Below are 16,464 nucleotides of genomic sequence, written 5' to 3'. Positions count from 1 at the left end.
GCAGAAACACTGAATGATAGCTTAGTCTTTTTCTTTTTCTTTTAGTTTTTTAATGTTTGTTTATTTTTGAGAGAGAGAGAGAGAGGCAGAGTGCAAACTGGGGAGGGGCAGAGAGAGAGGGAGACACAAAATCTGAAGTAGGCTCAGCACAGAGCCTGACGTGGGGCTCGAACTCATGAACCGTGAGATCATGACCTGAGCCGAAGTTGGTTGTTTAACCACCTGAGCCACCCAGGCCCCCCGACAGCTCAGTCTTAAGGTTAGCTATCTGGATTGCTGTTTTCCCAGGTGTCCTGTGGTTTGCTTCTTCCTCTCACCTTGTAGATGTTTGCTCAGTTTTACCTTTTCTGTAAGGCCAAATCTCCTCATCACTCTGTATTAGTATTAGCAGGTCTTCCCATTGACCCACCCCCATCTAGTCCCTGAAGTGTCGGTCCTTTTCCCCCTTGCCCTTGATAGTGTTATCGCTATTGCACATATCTTTTAAATTAGTAGTTTACTGTCTGTCTCCCATCAGGGACTATGATCCCTCAACCCTTCATGAGGATTGAGATTTTTATTTGTTCATTATTGCATCCCATTATCTAGAACACATAGGTATTCATTAAGTATTTGTGGAATATGTGATGAATAAATGAGTAACATCTGGCACATAGTAGGCAACTAAGTAAAATATATATATATATATTTTAAGTAGGCTCCACACCCTGTGTGGGGCTTGAATTTAAAACCCTGAGATCAAGAGTCATGTGCTTTACTGACTGAGCTAGCCAGGTGCCCCTAAGTAAATGTGTTGAATGAAATTGGTGTATCATTTACTTTGTTAACAATGCAAGAATTATTTTTCCCCAAAACCTTTTTTTTTGTTGTTTTTTTAAGAGCAGTTTTAGGTTTACAACAAAATGGTAATTTCCCCTATGCTCCCTGCCCCAACACAGGCACACTCCCACATTATCACCGTCACTCACCTGAATGGTACGTATTTTACCAAGGACGAACCTGCCTTGACACATCATAATCATTCACAGTCTAGTTTACCTTAATGTTCATTCCTAGTGTTGTGCATTTCATAGGTTTGGACAAACGTAAAATGACATGTATTTGTTGTAATATTCATACTGTGGTTTTTAAACTGTCCTAAATATCCTCTGTGCTCTGTTTATTTCTCCCACCACCCCTGCCACCACAGATCTTTTTATTGTCTGCATAGTTTTGCCTTTTCCAGAATCGTATAGTTGGAATTGTACAGTATGTAGCCTTTTCATAGTGGTTTCTTAGTAGTATGCATTTAAGTTACTTTCACATTTGCTTCATGGCTTGATAGCTCATTTTTTAGCACTTAGTCATTGCCATTGCTGCAGTGTACCACAATTTATTTATCCATTCATCTACTGAAGGACATCTTGGTTGCTTGCAAGTTTTGGCAGTTATCAATAACACTGGTACTAATATCTGTGTAGACATAAGTTCTTCGCACCTTTGGGTAAATAATAAGCAGTATAATTGATAGGTCAAATGGTACAAATTTTATAAGAAACCTCCAACTGTCTTCCAAAATGGCTGTACCATTTTGCTTTCCTACCAGTAATGTTTAAGTTTTCCTCTTGCTCCACTACTTCACCAGTATTTGTTGTTGTCAGTGTTCCAGATTTTTGCAGTTCTAATATGTGTATAATGATATTTCATTGTTGTTTTTAATTTGCAGTTTTCTTAATGCCATAATGATGTTGAGTATCTTTTCATATGCTTATTTGTCATCTGTATCTTTAATGAGTTCAGGCCTTCTGCCCATTGTTTTCCTCATGAACCCGAAGCCCATTTTTTAATTGGGTTGTTTTCTGTTGAGTTTTAGGAGTTCTTCGTTTATTTTGAGTAACAGTCTTTTATCAGATCAGTCTTTAGCAAATTAATGGGTTTTTTAAATGTGCTACTAGCTTTGTAGTAAATATTTAGAATTTTTGTACTGATAGGAGAGTGATCTGTAAATGGTACAATAGTTTGTACAGGAATTTGGACTGTTTTTGAGGGGTTGAAAGTGATCAGTAGCCTGATTTTAGAGATTATATCAAAATACTTGTTCTTATCAATAACTTTATCATAAATCAATCCATTTCAAGATTAGCAAGCTTTTAATTGTTGATACCTAACAAACTTACATTTATTTATATCCTCCAAACAATGAGTGATTACTGAGATGTAATCTCCTTCATGTGGAGTCCAGATGTATTTGGGAAGGTCTCGCAGAGCTAGATGATAGAGCACAAGAGATAGATGATTGTCACTTCAATGTGTACTATTATGAGATCTCCTCAGATTGTTTTTGTTTTTTCTTAACAGTTACGAAAATACTTAAAACCTCTGCCAGGAAACAGTCATTCAGTAACACGTTTGTTATGTTGTTTTTAAATCCCAGTCTCTCCTTATTTTTAAAAATGGCAATATAATTGGGCACCTGGGTGGCTCAGTCAGTTAAGCGTCTGACTTCGGCTCAGGTCATGATCTTACAGTTCATGAGTTCAAGCCCCGCATTGGGGTCTGTGCTGATAGCTAAGTGCCTGGAGTATGTTTAGATTCTGTGTTTCCCTCTCTCTTTGCCCCTCCCCTGCTTGCTCATGCGTACGCTCTGTCTCTCTCCCAAAAATAAATAAACATAAAAACATTTTTAAAAATTGCGATATAATTGACATATTAGTTTCAAGTATGCAACATGATACTGTATATATTATGAAGTGATCACAGCCTGTCTAGTTAACATCCATCACCACACAGTTAAAAGACTTTATTTCTTGTGATGAGATTTGTAAGATCTACTCTTAGCAACATTCAAATATACTATACAGAATTATTAAATATAGTCACTATGCTTTACATTATATCCCTATATCTTATTTATTTTCTAATTGGAAGTTTGTACCTTTTTACTGCTTTCACGCATTTTGCCCACCCCCGAGCCTCTACCTCTGGCAATGACAGATCTGTTCTCTGTATCTATGAAGTTGTTTTTGTTTTGTTTTTTAGATGTCACATATAAATGACATCATATGGCATATGTCTTTGTCTGACTTATTTCACTTGGCATAATGCACTCATGGTCCATCCATGTTGTGACAAATAACAGGATTTCCTTCTTTTTTATGGCAAAATAATACTCCAAATATATAAATATATACACCACATTTTCTTTATTCATTCATCCATTGATAGACACTTAGGTTGTTTCCATGTTTTGGCTATTGTAAATAATGCTACAGTGAACATGGCGCTGCAGTTATCTTTTTGAATTAGTGATTTGTTTCCTTTGGATAAATATCCAAAAGTGGAATTGCTGATAATCATATGTTCTAGTTTTAATTTTTTGAGGTATGTCCATACGGCTTTCCATAGTGGCTGGGTCACTTTACATTTTCACAACAGTGCACTATGGTTCCCTTTTCTTCACATCTTTGTGCCAGTGTTTGCTCTCCCTCCCTCTTTCTCTCTTTTCCTTTCTTTCTTGACTGCGAGGGGAGGAGAGGCAGAGGGAGAGAGAGAATCTTAAGCAGACTCTCTGCTCAGAGCGGAGCCTGAAGTGGGGCACAATCCCGTGACTCTGGGATCATGACCTGAGCCTAAATCAATAGTCATATGTTCAGGGTGCCTAGGTGGCTCAGTTGGTTAAGTGGCTGACTCTTGATTTCAGTTCAAGTCATGATCTCGCAGTTTGTGAGATGAAGTCTCTCATTGGGTTCTGTGTTGACATTGTAGAGCCTACTTGGGATTCTTTCTCTCCCCTTCTCTCTGCACCCCTCTCAAAATACATAAATAAACTTAAAAGAAGAGCTAGATGTTCAGCCAACTTGAGCCACCCATGCTCCCCAACACTTGTGATTTCTAGTCTTTTTGATAATAGCCATTCTGCTAAGTGTGAGATGCTATCTTACTGTGGTTTTGATTTGTATTTCTCTGGTGATTAGTGACGTTGAATACCTTTTCATGTACCTGTTAACCATCTGTATGTCTTCTTTGACAAATGTGTATTCAGATCCTTTGTCCATTTTTAAATTGCATTGTTTGGGTCTTTTTCCTGATGAGTTGTATGAGTTCTTTATACATTTTGGATATTGACCTATTGTCAGATATATTGCTTGCCATTATTTTCTCCCATTCACTAGATTGCCTTTTCATTCTAATGATGGTTTTCTTTGCTGTGGAGACTTACCAGTTTTGACCACATTAATCAATGGAAGAAATTGGCTTATAATGAAGTATATTTAACATACTGTTTAGTGAGAGTTTACTAAGCAGATGAAATGTGAGAGTGGAATGAGAGTATTTAGCTTACTTAAAAGAAGTAACTATTAGCATGCTTGAGTACTAGGTAAGTGGAGATGGGAAGATGCGGAACTAAACAATGTGGAAGCTTCAATAATGGATGCATAAGGAATGGGTGGAGGCCAGAGAAATTACTGGAAATGCCCATCAGGCTTTAATTAGTTCCTGGCAGTAAGCTGTGACAGCCCCCAAAACATCGGCGTTATGATGATGTTGCAGCTGCTCCTCCCACTAGTACTGCCGCCGCCACCACTACCACCAGAGCTCTCTGGCTTACCTTAATTGAGACCACAGTGCCTAGACCTCCTTTTGAGGACGCTGATGTTTGTGGGGAAGGGATGGGGTCGGGGGGAGAGTATGGGCTGTTTTGCCTGCTGATAGTTTAGAATAAAAAAACTTTTTCTACCCATGTACAAAGGAATGAATGTTTTATGTGGAGTGAATTCTGAGGAAGTACAATTTGTTCACATGATAAAACATACTTTAGTTTCTGAAGAAAGAATTGCATATTTCTGTGTCTTTTAAATTGAAGTCTGGCTATACTTTAACCTGACTCTAACAGCTTTTATTTTTTTGTCCTGGGGCATATTTTAGAGCATAACCCTATATTCTTACTCTTAATTTCACTGCTGGGCTATCAGCATTCGTCTTCTGTCACTGCATCTTTCTTTTATGTTTCCTCCACTTGCCGTGGTTTTTTTTGTTGTTGTTGTTGTTTGTTTCTTTGTTTTACTACTTTCCACTATTTGTTTAAGAATTATGTTGGCTACATCTGGCTAGAAAATATGTAGGTATTCTGTCAGTCCTTACACTTGTTTCAGTTATTTCATAGTATAAGGAATTATAGATTAAATTAGAGTTGGTGATGTAATAGTGTACTTTTATAATAGAGCTTTATAAGTTTTTCTTGTAAGCTATTTTTTTTTTTTTATTCTCTCCAGTAACTGTAAGATAGGCAATTAAATGATTGTAACTCTCATTTGTGATGAGACTTGAATTTGGTTCTTGGAGTAAAACACCAAGTCTTATTTTTTTTAATTTTTAATTTTTTTAAATGTTTATTTTAGAGAGAGAGGGAGACAGAATCCCAAGCAGGCTCTGGAGTGTGATGTGGAACTTGAACCCATGAACTGTGAGATCATGACCTGATCTGAAATCACGTGTCTGACACTTAACTGACTGAGCCACCCAGGTGCCCCACCAAGGCTCATTTTAAATCTTGGGTCTAGGTAATGATTATTTCCCGAGCCCAGATGCCTTTATATTTAAGAATGTAAAGCTGTATTCCAGAGCAGAGAGGTTGCTGAAGTCTGATCAGTGGTTCTCATGGTTTGAGTCTCAGGATCTCTTGATATTCTTAAGAGTTATTGAACATACTAGAAGGATTTTATTTACATAGGTATATTGATTATTATTTACCACATTAAAAATTAAAATTGAAAAATTAAAAAAATGTTTATTAAACTCACTCAAGTTACTATAAATAAGGTTGCTTTTAATAAAAAGCTTAATAAAAAGCTACATAGGGGCGCCTGGGTGGCTCAGTCGGTTGAGCGTCTGACTTCGGCTCAGGTCATCTCACGGTTCGTGGGTTCAAGCCCCATTTTGGGCTCTGTGCTGACACCTCAGAGCTTGGAGCCTGCTTCGGATTCTGTGTCTCTGTCTCTCTCTACCCCTCCCCTGTTCATGCTGTGTCTGTCTCTGTCTCTCAACAATAAATAAATGTTAAAAAAAAAAAAAAAAGCTACATAAAACATTTTTTACTTTGAGGAATGGTATTATTTTACATATTTACAAATATCATTAATGCTTGTTTGACTTAATAAAAGTCAAGTTGGATTCTCATATCTGCTTCTGCATTCAGTCTGTTGCTATAGGTTCTTTTGTTTGAAGTGCATGAAGCCAATTCAACCTCAAAGAGATATTTAGTTGGAAAATGGAAAAGTAATTTAATAGCTTTTTCCAGATAATTATGAACTGTCTTTCATATTAAAACTGGATAAATAGTTTGTTAAGAATTGAACTGTTGATTGGAAGTGATTCTCAAGAACACTGAAGAGTTTACATAATTTGTAGTAATGCACAGGATTTTTTTATTAGGCTCAGTAAGTATCTGGGGAAGGAACAGGAATAGGATGGTGTCCTTAGACTCATTAGAAAATAGGGGGAGTGTTCTCATGTGTTTCTGAGGTTTACAGTTGTTATTTCAAATGTATATGATAAGGGGATGTGGTGAACCAAATGATTTCTGTGTTACTTGCTAGGAAGTTACCAATTTAACATGTTTGTGGCTGGGAAGAAAGAGAAGCAGCAGTTGGCAGGTAGGACAATAAAGCTATCCTTTTTGGAGGAAAGAGTTCTAAGGAAGGAAAATGAATGTGATAGTAACTGTAGTACCTCTTAATAGTGTAGTGAGAATACAAGGTCTCTGTTTTACACACACATCCACACACATGCACACACGCCTCAAGTTTTGAGAAAGATAAATTATTCTCTGTTAAAAGGGATGCCAATACTTAAAGACAATTACAGAGAATTAAAAGGGGCATTTGACTGACTTGTAATCTAATAGAATTTAGTTTGGAAATTTCCTTTCATATATGAGTGTTGGGAGCTCCATTAATACAGCAGTGGTATTCTTTTTGTCAGTCTGTAGGTATACTGTTAGAGCCATGCAGTGACCACGGTGACAGTGAAGATGGCTGTCTTGAGGGGTAAGCATTTCCTCTCATTACTAATTAATTGGTCATTTTGAGAATTGGAGCCCTTTACACATTTGGGGGTGAAATTTTTACATGAATCTCTTAACATTTTTGATAATCTAAAAAACCAACTTCTTATTTTAATGGTATGCATGAAGAATATTCATAAATATTCAGTGGGGCTACAGGTCCAGACAGACGTTAGTTATAACTTGGAAAATATTCAGAGGGAAGAACAGAGCTTTCTTGGACACACTTAAAAACTTTCAATTGGTTTGTAGAACAATTGGAAATTTATGGATATTCTGAATACACTTTTCAGTAAGTTGATTCATAGGCATAGAACTGTGGATAACTAACTGAAAGATTATAGTATATTTGCTTTAACACATTTGTACAGGATGGTTTTTTCCCCTTCCAGCTCCTCCTTGGTGTGTCCCAGGGTAGTGCACTCTTAATGCAGTTTGTGCTTGTTTCCTCATTGGCCAGCAAAAATGGGAGGGAGATACCTAAGGCAATGAGTAGTTCAGCCATATGTGGTCTCCATAGATACTTGATAGAGTCCTTTTGAGCAGAAGCTTTCTAGAATATTTTAAGTCACTGAGTAGGTTTTGGTCTTGTTACCCTTTTTCTGATTCCCTGAGACATTGCCAAGAAATGTATTATAACTTTCTTAGGAAAGATGATTTAGGAAAGATGATTTGGTATTTAGAAAACACATCAGTAATCAACAGACTAGAATGTAAATACTGAGGATTCTGAAACAACATTACTGATTTGGTGATAGCGTATTGGCAAGGGTAAACTTGTGTTAATGCCATTGTCTTTGTTAATTGCGAATAGGAAACCTGTACTCTGAGGGTAAGTAAATTCTTTGGAGCCATGTCTCTGGAGTGTCTCCATACTCTGAAGGTCCACAGATTTCCTGCTTACAGCAGTTCCTTGTGCTTCCTTTCAGGAGGCAGGAATGATCCTCTTCCAGCCCAGGGAGTATTGGAGCTATGGGCTGAAGATATAAGATTAACAGCATTAACAGGCATCCCCAGAATGATGACATCTGGATTTGATAGAACAATAAGGATCCATTTAGTGAGGACTCAATCTTTTTGGAAAAGATCTTTCCTCTTCAACTTGTGTATAGGTTAGCAAACTTGTTTTTAGATCCAAAGAATTCCTTGGTTAGATGGATTACATTTTGCATGTTTAACACTCATGTTTCTCAAATTAAGGTGATCGGGTCTTTTGTAGTCTCAAGGTAGAAGACTTGAGTTCCGCCATTTGCTCCCACTCTAATCAAAGGAAGCTTGCCTTTGAGCTTGCCAGGGAATTTAGGTCATTTCTCATGCTCAGGAAGAATAAGGTAATTATATATATGAGGAGATGACTTGGAATAGCTAGATCAAGACCTGTCTTCTAGGTACACACTGTTGTGGCAGGATAGAAGCAGCATCTGTGTGTATCATTGTAAATTATAACCATATCTTTGGGGAAAACTTTTAACCCGTTATGAGATTAGATGCTCTGTTGACTGGTCAGATAGTTAGAGATCATTTGTGACAGCTTGCTCTAATACTTGTTCTAAATAGGGGTTCATTTTTATAGGGGAATAAGAGGTGAATTGAAATTTTAAATTTCCTTTTTACATGTTACCATTATGTTTTGAGGAAGGAGAGGTCTAGAAGTAGTTGTCTTGTTTTGATTGTGATAGAACACAATCAGATTTAAAATACAGGACCATAAAAAAAAAAAATAGGACTATAGCTATACCTTTAAAAAAAATCTTCAAAAGGAAAAACAAAAAGTCTCAGAGTTGGGGATAATAAAGCTATTCAATTAAAACTAATATTTACTTTACAAAATCTTTTCCATTTGACATTCAACCCTTTTGTTTTCTATTTATTGTGGATTTAAATTTCCTTTTTAGATGTTTTTCTTTTGAGGGGTGGTTGTGTGGGAGGATGGCAGATGTTAATTTTTCTAAACCTGAAGTAATTCTGTGGATCTTTTCAGTAGTGTGTGATTTTCAGATATAGGGCTCCAAAGAATGGGCATATGTCCAGTTGTCATTTTCTCTCACATTGTAAATGCTAAGTATATGGGGAAGAGAGGAATCTAGGTAAAAAAAAAAAAAAAATGCAATGGTAGTAATCTATTCTTAAAAGACTAATAACTGTACTTGTATTTTTAGGAAAGAATATGTGTCATTTGACAGTGATACATTGTCACACCTGATTCTGGTAAGTTATTTTTTCTTATGGTTCTTAAAAATTTGACTAAATTTAATCTACCAGTTATTATATCTGGCCTTTAACTCTTGAATTGAAAGGTTTATAGGAGACTTAAATCTAGATTCTCTTTACCATATATTTTACAGTTAAGGAGCGACTTCTGGTCGTAAGAAACTTGTTTATGAAAACACTTCCTAACCTAAATTTGGGATTCAAACTTTGTCTTCCCCTAGTACATATTATCAAACTGCAGATGTATATTTGCAAATAGTTCGGAGGGTGGAAGTGGGACAGCTGAGTATATGGGCACAGTAGACTGAAGGAGACCATCCAAGGATGTATGCTGCTTGTTTTTAAGCTGAGTGAGAAAAGCTTTGTGGTTGTGAAATGTATTTTTTATTTTAAAATACAGGATTCTAGTAGCAAGATATGTGATTTGAATGCCAACACTGAATCAGAAGTGCCAGGAGGTCAAAGTGTTGGTGTTCAAGGGGAAGCAGCATGTGGAACCCAAATTCCACATTTAGATCTGAAGAATGTTTCTGATGGTGATAAATGGGAAGGTAATTTTAGCCACACATTATTTTCCTGATATTTTTGTTTGTAACTGAAATTATTTAAAGCAATAATGAGATTACTGTTCTTTTTTGGACAACCTGATTCATTTCGACTTTCTGTTTTCTCTTTCATGTAAGAGGAGCGAGTGAGTGTTGTTACTCGACTGCACTAATGAGATTGTAGGGTGACTATCTCATAGGAACTAGAAATTCTTATCTGATCCATGAGCTTTGAAGATGAAGTTAGAACTGATTAAAAAAATAAAATCCCCCAGTATAGGCTTTCGTTAACTGTTAAACCAGGTTGTGCCTCCCGGTCTTTGGAAATCTTGTATGTTAGGGCTTGGGGATCTCACCATTTTGTAAACAGAAGCCTTATAGGTAGCTACCTTTTCTCTGTGATCATCAGGAATACTTTTTTGCAAAATGATCTTCAAAGGCGTTCCTAAGCAAATACTGTCCCATAACCCTGCATCTGTATATTAGGTTATGAAAGTATGAGAACAGAGTCCTTTTCAGTTTTTACAGAGGAGGAAAGTTTAAATTTAAAAAGCAAGCCACATGTGTATATTTATTTGTTAGAACTCAGCAAATGTACACTTAAGACGTTGATTTCACTGGATATGTTTTTTTTTTTTAATCAAAAGATGCAAAACCTAAATAAATATTGAACTCCAGTGAATGATTTGCATGCTAAAGTGTTTATGGGGAAGTATTTCATTCCCTGCAGTTTACTTTGAAATTCATGAAAAAAATAAGATAGTTAATGGGATGGATAAATGTTTATAAAGCAAGTATAGTAAAATGTTAATGGTAGAATCTAGGTGATTGGTGTATGGATGTTCACTGTAAAATTTTTTCAACTTTGCTGTCTGTTTATAAACTTTCACATAAAATGTTGAGGGTGGGGGAATGGAAGCCAGCAACAAATTTGGATCTAGGGGTATGGGATCATATAACTTTCTAAGTAAAAGAGACATTGAGACAACTGAGGAATCTTCAAGTTACTTATTTGTTTGCTTGGATGAAGATCCCTTGGTTATCTCACCTTTGGCAAATTAGCTGATGACATACAGTGGCAATAACAAGAATTGCAGTGCTAATACCACAGGTTCCGTTTGCCACCTCAAGTCTGTTCATTTGATCACAATTGGAGTTTATTTTTAAGGTATAGCTATTTTTTTAAAAGCCCCAACCAAGTCATTGTCTGTGCCAATCTTTACTGCTGTCTCTCCACCCCCCTCCTTTTTTTTTTTTTTTTTTTTTTTTGTTTTATTTATTTTTTTGTTCTAGATGTTTGGCATGCCCAGTGGCATATTATGTGTCTTAACTTAGACTAAATCCTGTCTTACTAAGACTAAATCAGGAAGTTGTCTTTCATTTGCTTTGTTCCGGGTTATTAGGATGTTTGGAATTTATGAAGATGCTCCCCAGAATTCTGGAATATGTTAGCATCTAAAGGCAGTAAAGATTACACGTCCCTTTTCATTTATATATCCTGGCATAGTCACTGAAAAGAAGTGGTGTTAACAGAGGATCCCTGGAGCCATAATAGGAAAGGAGTCCCTGAAAGATGAGGCTGGGATTCTGACAGAGGCCTGATGCTTCTCCCTTTTGGAGAATGCAGATAAATAGCTCTTTATAATCTTTGGCCTGGGGGTCCTGATCTTGTTTTATAAGCATAGAAGAGCAGTTGTTTTCCAGTGTGTGAGGAGACAGAATTTTCTGTGTTCAGCGTCAGCTTTCTGGAGGCTTACCTAAAGATAACTTAATGCTGGGCTCGCAGTTTCCCTGTCAGAATCTACTCCTTACAACTTGTGGTAGGGAAAGAAAGTAACTATAGACCTCTAATTTTCAGTGCCTCAGCTGCCCTGTTATAAACCTGGCTCAACCACTGTTAAAAATCCACATAGGCCTCCTGCTGGCTTTCATAGGAATAGGGTGACTTTCAGAGAGCCAGTGGTAGTAGCCCTTTGAGTGAACCCAGCCATGAACCCTGCATGTGCTTGAAAAAGTGGCTGTTAGCAGACCTTGTTTTTGCTTCCAACTTTGCCACCAATACAAAGATTAATTTTGTATATCTAGGAATTAGGGTATTCTAAGGAAAGACTTCCTTAAGAGACCAAATTACTTTAGACTCTAGATACCTTAGAATCAGAGACCTACCTTGTTTGATACGACTCTTCATAGAGAAGTGGGGTCACTCCAAATAGAAGCCCACCTCACTCTTCCTTAGTGTGTGGGTTTTGTTTTTTGTATTGTTTGAAGGATTGTCAACAGAATGCAGTTGGCAAGCAGGTAGCACATGTCTACTGCCAGTATGAATTTGTAGCAGCCGTTTAGAAGTTTTTGGCTTTCAATGAAAGTGGACAATATATTTCCTTCAGATTCTCTCCTGCTAACTCTTGAATGAAAGACAAATAAGATCTTTTTAAAGAGCAAACTAAGGGAGGTATTTTTCTGTCAAATCCATTATACTGAAAAGCTTCAAACAGTACTTGGTTAAGAGTTTCCATTTCTTCAGTTTTATGTTTGAGTTTTAATAAAACAGCACTACTTTGATTTTTTTGCCTTGCTTGCTGAAATGGAAATGTATGTTTGTGTTTGTTTTTAAAGTTTGGTTAGTAGTAATTTCTTTGAATAAAGTTTTTGAGCAGAATGCCTAACTCGTTTTAGGGAAATGTTTTTGGTATCTTTGGCTTTGTGTTAGTTATGTGTATGGTTTGTTCTGACTGTGCTGTGTGTTCACTTTAGTATTTTTTGCCATTTTTTCCATTTTATTAGCGTCATGCCCTATCACTTTTCCCCTCATTGATTTCAAAACAATGCATCTGCAGAGAGATGGGGAGGGTAAGTATGGTTCACCATAGTTTAGTTTTTTGCCTTTTTATGGTTCACTTTGTTTGCCTTTTTATGAGCCCTTCTCCTGCTGTCCCCATATATTAGGAAAACTGTTCTGGGTTAAAAATGATACCCAGAAAAAATTGTTTTTATTATTTCTCTCTTTTCTTAAAACAGGAGATTTCTCATAAAATGTTTATTACCAGTTACTTGCTGGGGAGCAGGTACAAGGGTTGCTTTGAAAATCACTTTATTGCTGGGTTTGTTGTGGGATTGCACGCTTTGTACCCAATTTTTAGTTATCAGATTGATCTGGGCTTTAAAAACAAACTATATTATGTTCTTATTACCCTGGAAAAAAATGTAATGCTTTAAATTGCTAACGTATAAAGTTAAATTAAATTACTAAAGTAATTTTATTCACTTGTGTGAAGAAAAAGAAAAGAACAACATTGATTTTTGACACTGTCAAGCCATCTTTGCATCCAAAAATACTTAAAAACTCATTTTTGCTATTGTTAATGGCCATACATCAGAATTTTAAATTGTAGTTATAAATAAAATTAATGTGTAGATGGAAAAGTTTTTCTCCCTTCTGGACTTCAGTGACACTTATATTTTTGTATTTGGAGTATATTTGTGGATTGTATGTTTATTTGTATGTGTTCTGTATGTAATCAAACCTTATGTGTGCACAGACATCAAATATATCAGTGTGGTTTCATGTGATGACAGATGGGATAACTCCACTAAGATAAATGTGCTTAAGGATTAATGCTGATAAATTTTGTCAGTAATACTGTTGGGTTTTAATTATTAGGATACATATTAAACATAGGAATCCTGTAATAGAAAATAACCACAATTTAATGCCAGTGGCCAGGTGCTGTCAGGTTAGTTAGCTCCTCATTTGGAAATGTTAAGAATTCTTTTGGGGTCAGAGAGCTCTGTTTGGTGAGTGTTGTAAATAGTATGGGGAATGGCTTCTACTTTTAACATAGCCACTTGACAGTGAGGCATAGTTTATTCACCTGGCAGCTATTATTGAGGGCTATCGAGTGTTTACTGTTTCTAAAACAGCACTTGAAAAATAATAACTAATATAACTTTAAAGAGCTTGACAGTGTTTTTTCTTGCTTTGTGACTGGGTTCAGAAATTTAAGGTGTAATTCCTTCTATGAAAATAGAACTCTTGAGCTAAACAAGACAAATGAAGCTTAGAAAATTATACACTATAATAGGCTTTATGAAGATCCTGTATCCCTTGTTTTTTAAAAAAGTATACAATAAATATTATACGAACCACTGCATAATATGATTTAAAGACAGCATAGTTGATAATTGTGTGACTTTTTTGCATGTGGAGCCAAGAGACCCATGGTACTATTCTTTGTGTTTGTTTTACAGAGCCATTTCCTGCTTTTAAGTCTTGGCAGGAAGACTCTGACTCTGGAGAAGCTCAGCTCTCTCCACAAGCTGGAAGAATGAATCATCACCCCCTGGAAGAGGACTGTCCCCCAATATTATCGCACCGTAGTTTAGATTTTGGGCAAAGCCAGCGTTTCCTTCATGACCCAGAAACACTGGATTCCTCATCTAAGGCACTTTCTTTTACTAGGTGCATTATTTTTATGTACTTATGAGAGGTCATTCCTATTATGTCACCAGGTCCTTTGAGAGATTTGATCCTCTAGACTTTGCTGTTCACAGCCTTTCCCCCTGTATCATGAAAAACACTTTTGTAATTTTTGGGAAGGGCCCCTTCCCCTAAATTCTGAGTTCATTGAGGGTTCGCTCTCTAATAGACATTTCCTCACAGTGTACATACTCATTTATTCACTTATGACTGAAATAAACTCTGGAAGGGAAGCAGCAAGTGGAGCTCACCAGTCCCTAATGTTTTTATTGTCAAAACTAAATTGATTCTGAATGTCAAAACCTTTCCTTTGCAGTTTGAACACAAAAAGAACTCTGAGCTGCTAGGCACCTTTGCTTCTTTTCGGCCTTTGTCCAAACGACTTTTGAGTGATTACAAATTGTTTTCAACACTGCTTGCATAACCTGGTGTTGTGGTCTGTAACACTATTGTGAAAGGTGTTTTTTTTACTACCTGTTCTTTAATGTTACTTTAAAGATTTGCTTCTTGGAAATGGCATTATGTTATATCAGAGTAATAAGAGATACAGTGTTGGTAACAATTTTCAACTGGGTAGCTTCTTTATTTTTGTTTTAATATTCTTTTTTTATTTTTTAAATTCAGTCATTTTGACACAGAGTGAGTGAGCGTGAGCGGGGGAGGGGCAGAGAGAGAGAGAGAGGAGGAAAGAGAATCCCTGTTAGTGTAGAGCCCAATATGTGGCTCCATCTTGTGAACCATGAGATCGTGACCTGAACCGAAATCAAGAGTCAGATGCTTAACTGACTGAGCCATCCAGGCTCCCCTCTTTATTTTTTATTGAAATAAAATTGACATACAGTATTAATATTCTCTTAGTTTCAGGGGTACCTCGCTGGCTCAGTCAGTAGAGCATGCTTGATCTCAGGGTTGTAGGTTTGAGCCCCACATTGGGTATAGAAATTACTTAAAAATAAAATGAAAAAAAAATCTCTTAGTTTCAGGTGTACATCTCATAGTAATTTGGTATTTTTGTACATTGACATGAACCCCACGAGAACTCTAGCTACCGTCTATAATAACTTGAACTAACAGTATCTGCTTCTTGTTTTAATTCAGGATTCGAAGATCATCCTTCAGTTCAAAAGATGAAAAAAGAGAAGATAGAACACCATATCAGTTGGTCAAGAAACTTCAGAAAAAAATTAGACAATTTGAGGAACAGTTTGAAAGGGAAAGAAATAACAAGGTAAATTTGTAGCATTGTTCAGGGTTTGGTAGAACTATTGGAACTGGGAGGAAGTTCTTTGGCGAGCATTATTCCATCTCTTTCCTTAGATAGCGAAGTTGAGATGTACAGAGAAATACTGATCATGTAGAACTGAGATTATATAGATCCTTAGCCGCCTCATTTCCAGGCCAGTGTTCTTACCGTTGTATTTTTAGATTTCCATTGGCGAAAAAGATTGTATAATTTTTTTAATGGAAAATTACTTTATTAAAAACATTTTTTTTAGGTTTTTTAAATTTATTTTGAGAGAGAGCACAAGCCGGGGAGGGGCAGAGAGGAGAGACAGAATCCCAAGCAGACTCTGCACCATCAGCGCAGAGGCTGACGCAAGGCTCGAACTCACAAACTGTGAGACCATGACCTGAGCCGAGATCAAGAGTTGTACGCTTAACCAACTTTGCCACCTAGGTGCCCCAAGCTTGTATAATTTTTAAAGGAAATACTTTACATTAACAAACCACATTAATGCTATTTCTGTTTCCTCAAAACCCACAAGTAGCAAGGGGAGCAGGGGGAAAGTTCGGGAGTGAGAGGGATAGGGGAGAGAGAGATATTTAATTAGAGCGTGTGAAGTGAAAAGAATCCTATACTTGGAGTCAGAAGACATTTTCAAATGTGGCTTTTGTCAGTTGCTACACCCTGCTGTGAGAGAGCTTTACTTGATATCCCATTCTGTCTACATTAAATAAGGTAAGATGAAGCAAGGACTGGGCGAAATCTCTGCTGTAGGAACTGTAAAATATTATTTGGGCATAAATGAACAATTATTGCTTACCACAGAGGGGTCAGTGTTCCTTAATTTTTCAGCCCTCCTACAGTGATATTGCGGCCAATCCAAAGGTATTAAAATGGATGACAGAGCTTACTAAACTGCGGAAGCAAATTAAAGGTAGAAAACACATCATTTTTACAATATATT

The 16,464-nt window shown here is 36.6% G+C and overlaps 1 protein-coding gene and 1 non-coding gene across 14 annotated transcripts in view; both read left to right on the top strand.

The window, feature by feature from the left end:
* Positions 1 to 16,464, top strand: part of FAM13B (family with sequence similarity 13 member B) — an 88,745-nt gene that overhangs the window by 56,903 nt on the left and 15,378 nt on the right. For 4 of the 13 annotated variants that reach the window (XM_043588555.1, XM_043588548.1, XM_043588538.1 and 1 more), the window contains 7 exons: positions 6,961 to 7,025; positions 9,202 to 9,250; positions 9,654 to 9,804; positions 12,583 to 12,648; positions 14,047 to 14,257; positions 15,374 to 15,503; positions 16,335 to 16,434. In XM_043588555.1, coding sequence (XP_043444490.1) covers positions 6,961 to 7,025; positions 9,202 to 9,250; positions 9,654 to 9,804; positions 12,583 to 12,648; positions 14,047 to 14,257; positions 15,374 to 15,503; positions 16,335 to 16,434 — 772 coding nt within the window. The remainder of the gene's footprint in view (positions 1 to 6,960; positions 7,026 to 9,201; positions 9,251 to 9,653; positions 9,805 to 12,582; positions 12,649 to 14,046; positions 14,258 to 15,373; positions 15,504 to 16,334; positions 16,435 to 16,464) is intronic. The other 9 variants (XM_043588609.1, XM_043588602.1, XM_043588595.1 and 6 more) reach the window with 3 other exon arrangements.
* TRNAR-UCG lies at positions 5,842 to 5,923 on the top strand. The gene has a single exon. It is a non-coding gene; the product is annotated as a tRNA-Arg (tRNA).

Source organism: Prionailurus bengalensis, chromosome A1 (genome assembly GCF_016509475.1).
Source record: "Prionailurus bengalensis isolate Pbe53 chromosome A1, Fcat_Pben_1.1_paternal_pri, whole genome shotgun sequence".
Lineage (NCBI taxonomy): Eukaryota > Metazoa > Chordata > Mammalia > Carnivora > Felidae > Prionailurus > Prionailurus bengalensis.
This window is presented reverse-complemented; position numbering and strand designations above follow the sequence as displayed.